Consider the following 17,118-nt stretch of genomic DNA (forward strand, 5'->3'; position numbering starts at 1 on the left):
AGTTACCTAAAGATGAACCACCCCTTTAACAGAAGTTGCAGCACCCCCCTAGGCCCTCTTATATCATGGTGGTTGGTCATGTCCTCCAATTTACATTGTGGAAGGAGCATAATTACAGGTACATACATCAGGTGCACAAAAATCAAGCACGGTAGGGTCTGTTTACCAATGGCACTGGCACAGAATTGAGTCTCTTATGACCCATGCATGGGGGCACTTACAGTGCGGCACAAAGGGTTACACCTTGGGTTCAACGAGCAGGGCGGCTTTTGTCTTTCCATACACAGGCCAATATTGGCGGCCAACTCTACTAGTTTTTAACTAGTTGGCAGCTTACTGGCTCATGTATGAGGCCAGAGTGATGGCCACCCTGTCTGTATCTGATTGGGGATTGTTAGATATAAATGAAAAAGTCTGGACAATTCCATCACCCAACTCAAGAGTCCATTCTAAAACCCCAGGGCCCCACATGTGCTGGAAATCTCTCCGATCATCCAACTAATGGTTCTAATGTATAATTGCGTTTTAAGCCTTTATATCTGTATTGCATTTTTCAGTTTAGAGCCTGACCTGGCAGAAGTTCATCCTGCAAACCTTAAGTCTGAGGACACCCTTCATTCCTCCCCCTTTATATCTTTAATTGCACTGATTTAGACATCTTGAAACACACAGAATGTTGCCCGCAGGGGTGGAGTGTTTATATTGTTACATTCTGCCAGCATACTCTGTATCAGGGACATGTTCTTTGTTCATGTGCTGACCATGAATAATTCATTTAATCAGCTAATTTCGAGCTTAAAAGCATAGTGCCAAAGTGTGATGGGCGTGTGCCAGTTTTGCGAACTTGTAATAAGTACATATGAATCCTGCCTCTTCTCATTAGCCGCAAAATGGCATTAAACTTTCACTAACATTCCTGGTAGCGGATTGTGTTACACTGCATTCCCTTTGCATTATTGCACGCCATTAGGTAAGGTTGGAAACAATTCACGGGACTGGGATTTCCAGCCGGATTGGCACGGATATGAATTTTCCTCTTCCATACATGAAGGAATATAATAACTATAGGAGAGACGTTAAAGGGAAAGTGTACATATTCATAGTGTTTGTCATCTATCTGTCTGTCTATCTCTATGTATCTATCTACTGTATCTTCTATATACCTCCTGCACTGAATAAGTAAAAGACATTGACAGTTATCATTGCAGTTTGGTCACATTTGCCCCACATTATCTGCCCATGTGTATTCGGCATAAAAAATAAGCATGCCCCCTAGATTCCATGATAGTGTTACTGGCCCAGCTTGCACTGGCGATAACCATTCTTATGACCCCCTTCAAAGTTATAATATTTTCATAGAATGATGCCAGAAGGGGGGACATCTTTTGGTGGTATTGCTAGTCTGATAGGGTTTTGATGGAACCTCCATAACAGGAAAATATTTCCATTGGAAGCTTCAATGCCACATCATTGGCTTTGGTGCAACGCCAGTTTGGGTTTCATTTGGTGGGTTGAACTTGATGGACTACAGTCTTTTCTCCCCAATTTAGCTATGTGAGATTTCACCTGCTATTGCTGGATGTCTCACATAATAGCCAGAACACTACTTCCTGCTTTTCAGCTGTCTTGGTTTCCTCTGATTGGTTACCAGGAAGTAACCAATCAGTGACTTGAGGGGGGGACACAAGGGTCATAACTGTTGCTTTTGAATCTGAGCTGAATGCTGAGGATCAATTGCAAACTCACTGAACACTTATGTCCCATGTGGCCCCCCTTATAGTCACTGACTAACTCGGAGTTAGAGAGCTGAAAAGCAGGAAGTAGTGTTCTGGCTATTATGTTAGACATCCGGTCACTCCAGCCTTTATACATTAAATGTTTGACTATATTAAAAACATTTTTTATTTTGCACAGCCTATTTACCGAGTTTTTATTTTTATGCTGAACTGTTCCTTTAAAGGACAAGGAAAGTCCAAACACAATACTGTCCATAAAAAGACATACCTCTCGTAATCCTCAGAATTCGCTCTGCTCTCAAGCCATTTAGTAGATGTAAATCTTTCCTTTCCAGAAAACTGCCGTGCAGCGAAAAGAAATACCCCTTATGCTGCGCTCCTTGTGCAAGACCATGCACATGCGTAATGAACGGGATTCTTAGCAGGCGCATGCGCAGGAAATCTGTTTTGTAACCGCACTGTAGCTATTGCGAGCAGGAAAGCTTGGCGCCTTTGGTATCGCTGTGCCATGTTTATGACGTAGGCTTAAGCAAAAAGACGGCTGTGGCGGCGCTAAATTTGAACACTGACTAAGGGAGCCAGGAGGGAAATTGGTTCAAACAGTTAGAGATCATGTAGAGGCAAGGTAGTGGAAGCTTTTCCTTGAACTTTAAAGGAAAACTTTACCCCCAAAATGAATATTTAAGCAACAGAGCATCATATTAACTGCCATATTAAAGAATCTTATCAAACTTGAATATATATTTAAGTAAATCTTGCCCTTTTACACTTCTTGCCTTGACCCCCATTTCGTGATGGTCTGTGTGCTGCCTCAGAGATCACCTGACCAGAAATACTGCAGCTCTATCTGTAACAGGAAGAAATGAGGAAGCAAAAGACAGAACTCTGTCTGTTAATTGGCTCATGTGACCTAACATGTATAGTTTGTTTGTGTGCACCGTGAATCCTAGGATCCCAGGGGGACGGCCATTATTTTTTAAAATGGCAATTTTCTATTTATGATTACCCAATGGCACATACTACTTAAAAAGTATATTATTATGAAAATAGTTTATTTACATGAAGCAGGGTTTTACATATGAGCTGTTTTATGCAATTTATTTTTTATAGAGACCTACATTGTTCAGGGGGTATATTTTTCCTTTAAAAATCTCTCAGTTTCAAGTCTCAGAACCATGTGGGTAAAAGCCAGTTCTCCTGCCATGCTTCCACTGTACTGATTCAGGTGACGTTTGAGGACTTCTAGTGGTTGTTCTATGCATTCAAATGTTACCGATAACTTCTGGATTTACTTCTGCGGTCTGTTTCTGTGGGAGACCACGAGAGAGGGGGTTTAAATCTGGGAGTCCCCTGACAAATATGGGCAAGTTGACATGTAGACATGTTGACATAGAAAAAGAGTAAAGGAAAACCAGGTATGCAGTTATGGGACCTGTTGTCCAGAACGCTCGAAACCAGGGGTTTTCTGGAAACGGTATATATTTCTGTAATTCGGTCCCATAATTTGTCTACTAAAAAAAAAAGTAATTTAAACATTAAATAAACCCAATAGGATTGTTTTGCCCCCATGATTTATTACATCTTATTTATAGAGACCCATTTCGTTTCGCCAAAAATTCGCCGCCGGGAAAATGTCGCCGACGCCCATTGAAGTCTATGGGTGTTTTGAGGCGCGTCTTTTTATTTTGACGCACGACGCCATACAAGTCTATGGGCATCATTTTTTTCGGCGAAACAAGGCAAAAAAATTCGCTCATCCCGACTTATTTACGATCAAGTACAAGGTACTGTTTTATTACTACAGAGAAAAAGGAAATAATTTTTAAAAATTGTAATTGATTATAATGGAGTCTATGGGTGATGGGCTTCCCGTAATTTGATGCTTTTTTGGATAACATGTTTCCGAAAAAGATATCCTTTACCTGTATTGCAGTTTTATTATGCTGGTGCATTTCTCACTGTGTGTTCCTGTGTGAGGATGAGAGTTTCTTCTCAACCTGTTTTCCTTGTAGTATAGAACAATAGTGGCCCCTAGTGGTGTTTCTATCAAACGAAATCTTCATAAGCCAAAACAAGTGTACCTCGATGTTGAGACTCACAAACAGGGTGCAATGATTATATGTCTGACTTCCCAGACTGCATTTAAGCTTTCTTGTCATAAGTAGCGCCCTCTAATGTCTCTCTCTCTGCAACTGCCACTGTGATAATCCAGGACTGGGTCACTTGAGGTTGCACAGGCCAGCTCTAAAGCTGAGGCCATCCATAATATATGTCTAAAGCTAAAGTCCACTTAGCAGTAAATGTCCCTTAAAATGGATATTGTTCGATTGTGCAGAACATAAAGTAGGAGCAAAGGAAACACTATATACAGGTATGGGACCTGTTATCCAGAATGCTCGGGACCTGGGGATTTCCGGACACTGGATCTTTCTGTAATTTGGATCCTCATGCCTTAAGTCTACTAGAAAATCATGTAAACATTAAATAAACCCAATAGGTTGGTTCTGCTTCCAATAAGGATTAATTATATCTTAGTTGGGATCAAGTACAAGGTGCTGTTTTATTATTACAGAGAAAAAGGAAATCGTTTTTAAAATTTGTATTATTTGGGCGGGAGACGGCCTTTCCGTAATTTGGATCTTTCCGGATAACGGGTCCCATACTGTACTTGGGGGGGGTTATTTATCAAGGTCCAAATTTATCTCAATATTGGCTGCCACAAACTCCGATCTAACCCGCTCGGGTTTTAAACGCATATTTATAATTACATTTTCCAGAAAATTACCTTTGCAGGAAAAGCTCAGATTTTCACGTTTTCACCTGAAAGCTCAGAAAACATGGTGAAATTGCCCGAAACCCCCGACACAACCAAAAATCAATGAGACTGTTCCCATTGACTTTTATGCAACCTCGACAGGTTTGAGATTCCTTGTTTTTATATTCGGTCTTTTTAGCCCTCGGGGTTTAATAAATTCTGAAAAATTTGTGATTTTTTTTAAGCCTATTATCACACATAAAAATAACATTTTTCGGATTTCGGGGAATTACGGGTATTCGGAGCTTAGTAAATAACCCCCCTTGGTGTATGTTTATGCTGCGTATATTTTACCATTAAATAGATAAGCTTCTTAGATAAGGCACTTTGCATGCATATATTCATTATCTAAATATTTGCTTTGGAACCTACCATGTTGTTTAGCTCCCTTGACACACGAGGGCTCCTTTACAATGTACCAGGAGTGTGAAAAGTGCCAAAAACTGTTCCCTAAGGCAGGGGTTAAGGAAAGGGCAGGACTGCACCTTGTGATGCTGCTCATTGCACCAAACACTGATTTGTTTGTTAAATCTTGCACTCACTGCTCTTGTTCTTGCACCCCTGGCTTTCGTAAATGACCCATGTAATCCTAAAGGGGTGTTTCACCTTTATGTTAACTCTTAGTATGTGATACCATGAATAATTCTAAGCAACTTTTCAATTGGTCTTTAGAGTTTTTTTTAATTATTTTCCTTCTTCTGCAGACTCTTTCCAGTTTTCAAATGAGGGTCACTGATCCCATCTAAAAAAACAAATGCTCTGTAAGGCTATAAATGTATTGTTATTGCTACTTTTTATTACTCGTCTTTCTCAGTGTCGGACTGGGGGTCCTGGGCCCACTGGGACTGCTACCTCAGGGGCCCCCACACAGAGTTGGACTGGGGCCCACCCAAAAACCTTAGACCGGGGGCCCACTCTTATTACTATTATTCTTCCTCTCCTCACTCAACCTCCATTCTACTAGTCTCTTTTCTTTACATACTATAATCTATTAATTCATCTATTTAGGTTCTTTGTTCTCATAGAAATTGATATTAACCATAAAAAAGGCCAAATGATTAGAAGCAAGAGGCCCACTGACACCTGGGCCCACCGGGAGTTTTCCTGGTATCCCGGTGGGCCAGTCTGACACTGGTCTTTCTATTCAGGCCTCTCCTATTCATATTCCAGTTGATTATTCAGATCAATGCATGGTTGCTAGGGGAATTTGGACCCTAGCAACCAGACTACTGAAATTGCAAACTGGAGAGATGCTGAATAAAAAGCTAAATAACTCAAAAACCACAAATAACATTTGCAAATTGTCTCAGAATATCACTCTCTACATCATACTAACAGTTAACTCAATGGTGAAAAACCCCTTTAAGAATGGAAGTGATCATAAACTAAGGTCAAACACTGTGGATTGATCATTTCTGATTTGTTTTATTTTTTTTATTATTTCACTATATGATTTAATTTTTCAGTTTATTTCTGTGTTTTACTGGTTTTATTTAAATTGTATATGAAAATATATAAATAAAGAGAAAAAAGAATGGAGTCTTAAATGGCAACATACATTTGTCTCCTCCAGTCGAGGAAAGCAATATATAAAATTCCATTTAATGTTCTGCTCATACAGCTGTATTCTCACACTGTGATGTCCAATAAAGGAATAGAAATGAAGGCGATGCTTTATATCTCTCTGTTCATCAGCTCTGATAAATCTGCTAATTGTGTAAGTGTCGTGAGGTGCCCATTCATTCTCCTTTCACGTAAATACAGTTAATAAAACAGATAAGTATAAGTTGCAAAAGTACATTTTTGATCAGAACCCAAATCAGTGTTTTAGCTGCAGCCGAATAATAAAAATGTTTTATTGCAATTCCACAGCTACATTCCTCCCACTTTATATTTTATTCATATTTCTTTCCTCCGGGACTTTAGATTTATGGAAAATTTACAAACAGAAGTGCAAGAAATGGAATTTATTCAGTTCTCAAAAGGCCTGAACTTTATGAGGAAAGAAGACTTTGCAGAGTGGCTGCTTTTTTTCACGGACGAGGAGAACAATGACATGTACTGGCAGAACGTACAGGCTCGGATCCCTCCCGGAGAGGTAAATACCCAGATCTCTCTGTGCAGTGACCTTTCAAGGACAACTACAGCTGAACAAAGACATAGGCTAAAAATCATGCACCTCATATGTTGGCCTTCTGTACCTGCCACAGCCCTTCACCGGTGAAGATCTGATCCTACATTTAGTAGCTCCCCATCTTCTTTTCTGCTGATTCCCTGCACATGCTCTGTGCTGTGATCACTCTCCTGAGCTTAGGGACCCACTCACAAGGCCTCGGGTACAATGCCATGTAGCGGGCAAAGTGCAAAAAGGCTTAATTATGCCGTATTTTTTCACTTTGCCCACTGTGTGGGGCATTTTGGAAATAGCCGCAGGCCTCTGAGCTCCATTTTGGAATGCAGAGATTGGAATTAAGATTGTGCTTTGAATTGAGTTCAGCTTGTGTTAAGTAGTGCTCCATTCAAGAGTGGCGGGCGGGGGAGTTGGGGTGTTTGCCGTCCAAACGGCTAACTTGCACATCAGCACTGCCAGAGTCAGGGCCATGGTCTTGCCTTCTTCTTTTAAGAACATGGTAAGGACAGAGCAGAGGTGCTCCTTCCAATGCTGCGTTCGGCTCTGAGTGCCACATAGTTACATAGTTAAATCAGGTTGAAAAAAGACAAAGTCCATCAAGTTCAACCCCTCCAAATGAAAACCCAGCATCCATACACACACCCCTCCCTACTTTTAATTAAATTCTATATACCCATATCTATACTAACTATAGAGTTTAGTATCACAATAGCCTTTGATATTATGTCTGTCCAAGAAATCATCCAAGCCATTCTTATAGTCATTAACTGAATCAGCATCACAACATCACCCGGCAGTGCATTCCACAACCTCACTGTCCTGACTGTGAAGAACCCCCTACGTTGCTTCAAATGAAAGTTCTTTTCTTCTAGTCTAAAGGGGAGGCCTCTGGTACGGTGATCCACTTTATGGGTAAAAAGGTCCCCTGCTATTTGTCTATAATGTCCTCTAATGTACTTGTAAAGTGTAATCATGTCCCCTCACAAGCGCCTTTTTTCCAGAGAAAACAACCCCAACCATGACAGTCTACCCTCATAATTTAAGTCTTCCATCCCTCTAACCAGTTTAGTTGCACTTAGTCTCTGCACTCTCTCCAGCTCATTTATATCCCTCTTAAGGACTGGAGTCCAAAACTGCACTGCATACTCCAGATGAGGCCTCACCAGGGACCTATAAAGAGGCATAATTATGTTTTCATCCCTTGAGTTAATGCTCTTTTTTGTGCAAGACAGAACTTTATTTGCTTTAGTAGCCACAGAATGACACTGCCCAGAATTAGACAACATGTTTTTGTCCAGCATTCAGTGCAGTGAACAGGGGACTTTTGTGGCCCTTATTTCTCATGCGCTTGTGCCCCTAGGGTAATGATTGACCCCTTTATTGTACAGCAGTGTGTTCTGCATTGTTATAATATGATAATAATCCGCACCGTAGCATGTGCATGCCACTAACACTCAGAAAATGGCTCAACAAAATCAGAAGATATTGATTAGCTGCTGTGGGTAACTTTGAAGGCATAGGTCTAACCAGAGGCCTGGCCGACCCCCACAGCTTGCAGATTTATACACCCACACCCATCCTGTCCATCTCTGATGTCACCTGAGGGGGCGGGGCAGAGCAGGCGTGAGTATACGAAGAACAACGACAAGCTGTTGGCTGTCAGATATTGGGTTGGGACAAGATGGGGAGGATTGGGGAACAGTTTGGCTGGTGGGGAATTTAGCCAGTCACCCGCTGCAGGGGGCAATTCATCATGTTATAATTATGGGTTTTGAACCAACCAACACATCACTGATTATTACTGTCATCACTCATTATTACATAGATCCCAGAATTGAAGAAATTTAGCCTCTGTCTCTGAAACGGCAGTGTGTTACCGGGGCATCAAATACTCAGCAACATCTAGGCTTACATTTCGAATATCTAAAGATCTGGGAACTTCTTAAATCATAAACTGTGCCATTGTACATCCCCAGTGCATGTAATTTATATACACGAATGGCTCCCATGCACAGATTATAAATATACTTTAAGATTGGGCTGATCACTGGTTTATATGTCCGTTGTGAAATAGTAAAAATACAAATGTGGATAGTGTGATAGTGAGCTGTATATGGTCAACATGAACATACTTGGAACTGCAGCTGTACTTTTGGGGAGCTGGATCTGAAGTGAGTTTCTAGTTAATGCATTGGCCCTTGAGATTTCAAACTGGGCTTTGTGGTTTCAGAGTTTGCAAACATAGCTTAGAAGCTGCTCTTTCTTATGGGGCATTTCTGAAGTCCTTGAGTTCACCAACCAGTTGCCATTCATATGCCTTGTCCTGTGTGTCTTCCCCCAAACTAGACTGAAGTGAACACTGTGTTTGATTGCAGAGTATCAGCATGGATGAATTCAAGAGTTTCTATTTGTTTATGAACAACCTAGAAGACTTCTCCATAACAATGAAAATGTTCAGTAGTGCAAACAGAGCTATAAAGATGGGTAAGTAGTGATAATTACCGGCACTTCCAATTTAAGGGCCTAAAGTCTGTTCTGCTGGTGGGGATGGTATGTGGATAATGTTCCAGTACTGTATTTAAAGGGTTTTTATTTTTGGTGTGATATTGTAAACCAGGGATTTTTAACATCTTGGTTTGCCAAAAATGGTCCCTGTGCTGTTTAGAGTGGGTCTCCGTGATGCACTTTTTTCATGGGAAATTTATTTGTACTGGTTCTAAAACAGTTTTTGGGCTGTGAAACTGATTCCCCAACTTAATGTGGGTTTCTTCAGAGAAAAAGAAAAGCTGGGGCTCATATCAACACTGGGCAAACTAACACCAGGCAGTAACCCTCAGCAACCCATCACTTTTTTTTCTTTCATTGTACTACCTTCATATTACTGAAAATAAACTACTCAGTCATTGGTTGCTGTGGGTTACTGCTCAGGTGCAAATAAGCCCAGTGGTGATAAATGCTGAACTCTGTCCTGGGCCCTGCCTACATCATCCTTGCACTTTGATTCCTCCTTCTGGTGACCTTTGCTTATTTAGGTATTACCTGCCCCACCTACTCTAGTGATGTCAAAGAGGGGTGGCCTGGCATGGTATATTATGTAAGAAGTGATGACAGGTTGGGTTGGGTGTGAACCCACAAAACACGAATACTTATACACTTGTGCCCTTATCACAAATGTTGGACCCTACAGTTACTTAGTAATTACCATCATGATACAAAACAGTCTTCTCACTATATGTGGTGTGTCCTGCACATGGTGACAGTCCCCTAATACAGCAGTGATCCCCAACCAGTGACTTACAAGCAACATGTTGCTCACCAACCCCTTGCTCCCAGTGGCCTCAAGGCAGGTGCTTATTTTTGAATTCCCGGCTTGGAGGCAAGTTTTGGTTACATAAAACCAGGTGTACTGCTAAGTCTCCTTTAGACTGCCAGACTACGTAGGGGCTACAAAATAGCCAATCACAGCACTTATTTGGTACCCCAGGAACTTTTAGTATGCTTGTGTTGCTCCCCAACTCTTTTTACAATTGAATGGAGCCCTGGACAAGAGGCAGGCAGGAGAAAAGTTTTGTGACTTCCATTCTGTGTAAATTTGTCTGGGCCATTATTAAACTGAGAGGTCCAAGGACCTTCCTCTCTAGCTTCTATTCTTCAGCAGAGCGGCCATTAATATTGTAATCTGTTGGGCCTGCATGGACTTCATTATTTAGTCATGGACCTTTATTTTCTTACTAATCAACCTTCAGTTTCGAGGTAGGGTGAGAAATACATGTGATGATTAAATACAAATTGAAGTGCCTTATTTTTCTGTCTTCTAATTATGTTCGGGGGGGCCATATACAAAAAAGGACAATATATAATTAATTGACCAGCAGGTCATATTATTGCTCTGATAACATTATGAATTTTGTGTTGCCTTCTTTTATCAGCCGAATTTAAAAGGGCAGTGAAAGTGGCGACGGGCCAAGAGTTATCAAACAATGTGTTGGATACGGTCTTCAAGATCTTTGACCTTGATGGGGACAACTGCTTAAGCCACGGGGAGTTTTTAGGCGTTCTAAGGAACAGGCTTCACCGGGGCTTAAAGGTAATACCTCTAGAATAATGTAAGTAAACCAATAAGGAACACCTCTAGAGATATGTAAGTTAAACATGCAAGAAATACCTTAGAATAATGTAAGTAAACATACAAGGAATACCTTTACAATAATGTAAGTAAACCAAAGGAACACCTCTAGAATATTGTATGTAAGCATACAAGGAATACCTCTAGAATAATGTTAGTAAACATACAAGGAATTCCTCTAGAATAATGTAAGTAAACTTACAAAGAACACCTCTAGAAATATGTAAGTAAACATACAAGGAATACCTTAGAATAATGTAAGTAAACATACAAGGAATACCTTTACAATAATGTAAGTAAACCAAAGGAATACCTCTAGAATAATGTTAGTAAACATACAAGGAATTCCTCTAGAATAATGTAAGTAAACTTACAAAGAACACCTCTAGAAATATGTAAGGAAACATACAAGGAATACCTTAGAATAATGTAAGTAAACATACAAGAAATACCTTTACAATAATGTAAGTAAACCAAAGGAACACCTCTAGAATAATGTATGTAAGCATACAAGTAATACCTCTAGAATAATGTAAGTAAACCTAATACCACTAGCATAAGGTATGGGATTAGTTACCTCCAAATTACGGTGAGACTATCTCCGGTAGATGCCATTTTATCCATATAATCAAAATTTTAAAAAATGATTTCCTTTTTCTCTGTAATAATACAACAGCACCTTGTACCTGATCCAAACTAAGATATAATTGTTCCTTATGGGAAGCAAAATCAGCCTAGCAGGTTTATTAATTGTTTACATGATTTACTGGTAGACTTACGGTATCCAAATTACAGAAAGATCTTTTATCCAAAAAACCCAGATCCCAAGCATTCTGGATAACAGGTTCTCGACCTGTACAAGGAAACGTTAAAGTAATACCTCTAGAATAATACAGGAACATTTGTTTACACTGCAGTCTAACTTCATTTTGTATTAAGTGGTGTCTAATTTAAAGGGATATTTCATGCGGCTTTTCATAATGAATTCCTGCAGTCAGGCTTAATGGACTGCACTCCTCTGACAAGCTTCCTTCTGTGACTGATAGTTTTACTTGCAGACATATGCACAAACTGAACAATGGAAATAAGTACACACACCTTAAGAGAATGGAGAGTGAATTGGCTAATGCTTATGACAAAGGCCAGTCACACAAGGTACAATGTAATTTCTCCTACCGCACACCTGTAGTTCACCAATCCTGCAACTGGTGGTATGTTTCTTCCGTTGACCCGGCCGGGTCCCTTAGCAACGTATGTGTATAGAAAACGGATCCGCACACACTCTGATTAATGCAGTCGGGGAGTATCCCCTTTTATTTAGCCACCAAACATCAACGGTTCGCATTCCCCCCCCCCCCTGAAACTTTGATGTTTGGTGGCTAAATAAAAGGGGATACTCCCCGACTGCATTAATCAGAATGTGTGCGCATCCTCTTTCTATACACATCAGTCACACAAGGTGGCATTACAAGGAAACTGTCAGAAAATAATTTTAGTTTCCTTAACATGCCTTTTATTCTTGCTACCTAATAAATCTTATTATTGTTATAATTGCAGAAGGAAGAGTGATAAAATGGGTGAAAATGATTATAACCTTGAATAGGTCATGTTTCTCAGTATTCTGTCTCTATTGATCCGCTAATTGACTGTCTCATAATTATCCCGTGCTCTTCTGGATAGCTCCCTGTGGAATGTAGAAAGAAGTTAGAAAAATTAGAGACTTATTAAACACACAAACCTTCCTTTTTGTTATCTTTTACACTTGATTATACTGCCCTTCCTCCTCATAACCTGCTCATAGCCTTGTGCCTACAAAGTGGTACTCAGGGTACATGTTGTATGTGTCTGGGAAAATATTAACTGTCTCACACAGGTTACCATTTTTAAGTCTGACAATTACAAACCCTCAAAGGACACTTAGGGCAGAGACACACGTCAGATTTGGGGAGATTAGTCACCCAGCGACAAATCTTGTTTGGGACGACTAATCTCCCTGAGCTGCCTTCCCGCCCGCTAGAATGTAAATCAGTTTTCAAAGTCGCCCGAAGTTGCCTCACGAGGAAACAGTGCGTCTCTGCCCTAAAGCTGTACAAAACAAATTAGACTAGACCATATGTTTTTAGGATCTCTACCTGCCTACAGGCCTTTAGCAGCAAAGGTCTATTCCTCTCAATATTTCGTAGTATGTATGCAAAAAAAATTGTATTTAATTCATATTCACCTTTCATAGAAACCAATTTGTTCTGCATCTGTGCTTAGCCCTTTAGCATCTGATTCTATGACAGATGAAACCACTATTTTTAATCATTTATGATGATGCCGAGGTTTAGCTATAAGCAGCCAACACCACACTGAGCATGTGCAGTGCCACTGGCACACAAAATATGACCTAACAAAACTTTGAAGGTATGGAACATTTTTGTTATAAGTTTACCAACCCCATGGGCAGAACTAGGGGTAGGCAGCAGAGACAGCTGCGTAGGGCACAAGTGGAGAGAGTGCCCGGTTCCAGCAGAGACATCAGACTAATGACATTGGGGAGGAATAAGTTCTTAAATCAGCACCCTGCGGGGCATTTGTAAGCTGCGGTGGGGAACAAGGGAAACAGTTAATAGTAAGCAGGAAGCAGCTGGCCATGTAGTATTGCTTTAAGCACAAATACTACTTGTCCCAGCTCTGACCAAACTTCTAGGCTGGCACAGTAAGTTCAGTACATAAAATACAATATTTATAACCACGTTGCTTTATATGTGTTATGTCTCCTTTATAAAGAAGTCTTTAGAAAGAAGGATAAATCCACATGAGTTGCCTGCTTTGCACTTTGTATTCTCAAAGAGTTAAATATCCTGAGGGGTCTATTGTGTCTCTGCTTTAAAGGAGCAGAAAGGTATATTCACTTACCCCGGGCCAGTGCAGAAAACTTCCCAGGTCCAGGGATGTTCCAGGGAGCACCATGGAGTGATCCTCTTCCTGCGTCTTCTTCTTTCTTCACATGGGTTCAAATGCACAGTTGAGTGAAAAACAGAACTTTAAAAAAAAATGCCAGCTTTTTACTCTACTGAGCATTTGTTGGTGTGGGATTTTGAAGAAGAAAGAAGAGGATTCCTCTGTGGTGCTCTGAGAAGAACCCTGAGCCAGGGCAGTTTTCTGCTAACAGGAGCACTGGATTGGGTTTTAAACGGATACTGTCCTGGGAAAACATGTTTTTTTTAAAATGCATCATTTAATAGTGCTGCTCCAGCAGACTTCTGCACTGAAATCTGTTTTTCTAAAGAGCAAACTGATTTTTTATATTTAATTTTGAAATCTGACATTGTGCTAGACATATTGTCAGTATCCCAGCTGCCCCCAGTCATGTGACAATAATGGGAAGGTAACTAGATAGCAGCTCCCTAACACAAGAGAAGGTAGAAGGTCTAAGAACAGCACTCAATAGTAAACTCAAAGGTCCCACTGCGATACATTCAGTTACATTGAGTAGGAGAAACAACAGCCTGCCAGAAAGCAGTTCCATCCTAAAGTGCTGGCTCTTTCTGAAAGCACATGACCAGGCAAAATGACCTGAGATGACACCAATATTACAACTAATTGTAATTGTATTACAACTAACAGTGTAAACAGTGTAATTTAGAAATAAAACTACATCGTAAAAATCATGACACAATCCCTTTAAGGTAAGTTTGGGTGCCTAACATTCCCCCCCCCCCACAATGATTGTGATTTTTCTTCTCCTTTAAGAAATGAATAATTCACATTCTAAATTCCTTGTTGTTTCAGCACGTGCCCCAGCAGCAGGGTATACACGGATACTGGAAATGTGTCAAAAGAGAAACTATTAAGGGAGCCAATGAAGTCTGGAAGCAAACTGGAAAAAGTCCATTCTAACATCTCTCCCAAAGAATTGTTCTGCATCTGTGCTGGTTGTGGGTTGTGGCTTTACTGGTGTGGAGTTTTCATGTATTTCTGTTTACGTATATATCTGTGAATGTTTACAGAGCCAGCTAATAACAAGCATCTCATGCTATATTTACTATATATCCTGCTCCGCTCTGCCTGGGGGTTAGCGCTGAGAGGCTGCTCTCTATCAGATGTGCAGGAGTCTACTGGGTGCAGGGGTGCCATGCTCTACATATAAATATTTAACATAAAGTACACACAGAGGTGTAGCAGCTGCAAAATCAACACAAATATGGAAGTCTCACTTCCTAAACACCTACAACTTCTTCTACAACTCTGCGTGATCTTCCATCTATAAAAAAAAGACAATGCACTACTGCATATAGGTTGTTAGGTAAGTCATCCTCTCATACTGGCAATTATGCTGTTTGTCCCATTGGATCAAGTCTCTAGTAACTGCCAACACAAAGGGACCAACAACTCGAGTTTTAGGCTTATTCTGTGTCGCTAAAAGAACCAATTTCATTATCCGTTCCAGTTCCACGTGCTCCTTTACAGTCTTCATTTTCTCCCTAGCCCTGAGCTCTGCATCTCCTGTTCCATTTTTATTTTTATTAAAAAAAATAATGTTGGTTTTGATCATCTTTAAAACTGGATTTGGTGACTAAAATAATTCTATATTTTTTTATTATAGGGGTGTCTTTTTATGAAAACAAAGGAGTATTCTCTACTTATTTTTGTAAAACATATTATTTTCATGAAGGTTAATTCAATAAAATCGGAATAATTATATTTTGTGCTGTTTATACTTTGGGGTTGGGAGGGAGGCTCATCCACAGGTTAAAGGACGCTAGGAAACCACTATGCTAAACTGAATTTAATCAAATAGCTACAATCTATAATAAGCTGTCAGATCTCTTATGAATAGGAGGAATCAGGGGTTATAAATAGGTCTTATTTATTTTAAAGGCACATCATTAAAAAAATGTCCAACATGGTCTATTGGTACATCAGGCTAACACACTTTATTATTTATAATAAAAGGGGTGGTTCACCTTTAACTTAACTTTTAGTATGTTATAGAATGCCTAATTCTAAGCAACTTTCCAACTGGCCTTCATTTTTTTTTTTTATAGTTTTTAAATTATTTGCCTTCTCCGGATCTTTCCAGCTTTCAAACAAATGCCCTGTGAAGCTATAAATGTATTCTTATTGCTACTTGTAATTACTCATCTTTCTATTCAGGCCACTCCTATTCATATTCCAGTCTCTTTAGTGCATGGTTGCTAGGGTAATTTGGATCCCAGTAACCAGATTGCTGAAATTATAAACTAATTCAAAAACCACAAACAAAAACTGAAAAGCTATTGCAAACTGTTTCAGAATATCACATCATACTAAGTTAGTTTAAAGGAGAGCTAAACCCCCCCTGCAGCTGAGGGCCCCCCGTTCGCCCTCCTCCCTGCTTCCTCCTGCATGGTGTTGTACTGGAATGTCCCCTCTGGTGACACAGACCTGTATATGCAGAATAGTGGAGCTCAGGAGCTTCGGTATCTTCCACATCCTCTTCTTTCGTTTTGGTAATTTACTAAGGGTAGAACTCGACGGTGTGGCTCGAGCCGACACTTCGCCATATGATGAAACGCATGCGACGTGTCGGATGTCCTGATGATACAGGAAGTGAAGGAGAAATCGCAGGTAAGTACTACATTTATCCAACTGTCGGATGAAAACGCTGCACTCTGCGTCTTCATCCTACAGTTGGATAAATGTAGTACTTACCTGCGATTTCTCCTTCACTTCCTGTACCTTCAGGACATCCGACACGTCGCATGCGTTTCATCGCATGGCAAAGTGTCGGCTCGAGCCGCACCGTCAAGTTCTACCCTAGTCTTCAAGCTTCAACTACACATGTGCCAAAAGCTCAAGTGTCTGCGCTGACATAACAAAGATGCTCTGCTACGCTGTTCTGCATATGTGGGTCACGAAGACTAGAGGGGACACTTGTTCTAGTGGCAATGCATGGGAGGGAGGGGGGCAGTTCAGTGGGGGCTTTTGGCTGTGGGGGGGGGGCTAGTCAGACTGCCTGGAAACCTAGGACCGAAATATGAAAGAAAGCATTCTTGGGTTCTGGCTATTATGTTAAACATCCAGTCACTGCAGCCTTTATACTTTACATTTTTGGCCAACTAACTATATTAGAAACATTTTTTATTTACCCAGTTTTTATTTTAATCTTGAACTGTTCCTTTAAAGCTATAACCGTACTGTTTGATGACCCCTACTAGAGAGAGTTACTGCACCATTTTAAAGCTTGACTGGTAATATGTCCAGTAAATGGATCTAAGATGTGCCTGAGGACTTGTCACACCCTCTGCCGCTGTCTCTCCTCTGCGCTCTGTCCCTTCCCTCC

At 40.4% G+C, this 17,118-nt stretch overlaps 1 protein-coding gene across 1 annotated transcript in view; it reads left to right on the plus strand.

Moving 5' to 3' along the window:
- The window catches only part of micu2.S (mitochondrial calcium uptake 2 S homeolog), a 184,076-nt gene extending 168,579 nt beyond the window's left edge, over positions 1–15,497 (plus strand). Inside the window, 4 exon segments of the mRNA NM_001096590.1 lie at positions 6,478–6,649; positions 9,058–9,166; positions 10,612–10,769; positions 14,586–15,497. Of these exon segments, the coding sequence (NP_001090059.1) occupies positions 6,478–6,649; positions 9,058–9,166; positions 10,612–10,769; positions 14,586–14,693 (547 nt within the window). The 3' untranslated portion in view covers positions 14,694–15,497.
- The last annotated feature ends 1,621 nt before the right edge of the window (positions 15,498–17,118 follow it).

Source organism: Xenopus laevis, chromosome 2S, assembly GCF_017654675.1.
Source record: "Xenopus laevis strain J_2021 chromosome 2S, Xenopus_laevis_v10.1, whole genome shotgun sequence".
NCBI lineage: Eukaryota > Metazoa > Chordata > Amphibia > Anura > Pipidae > Xenopus > Xenopus laevis.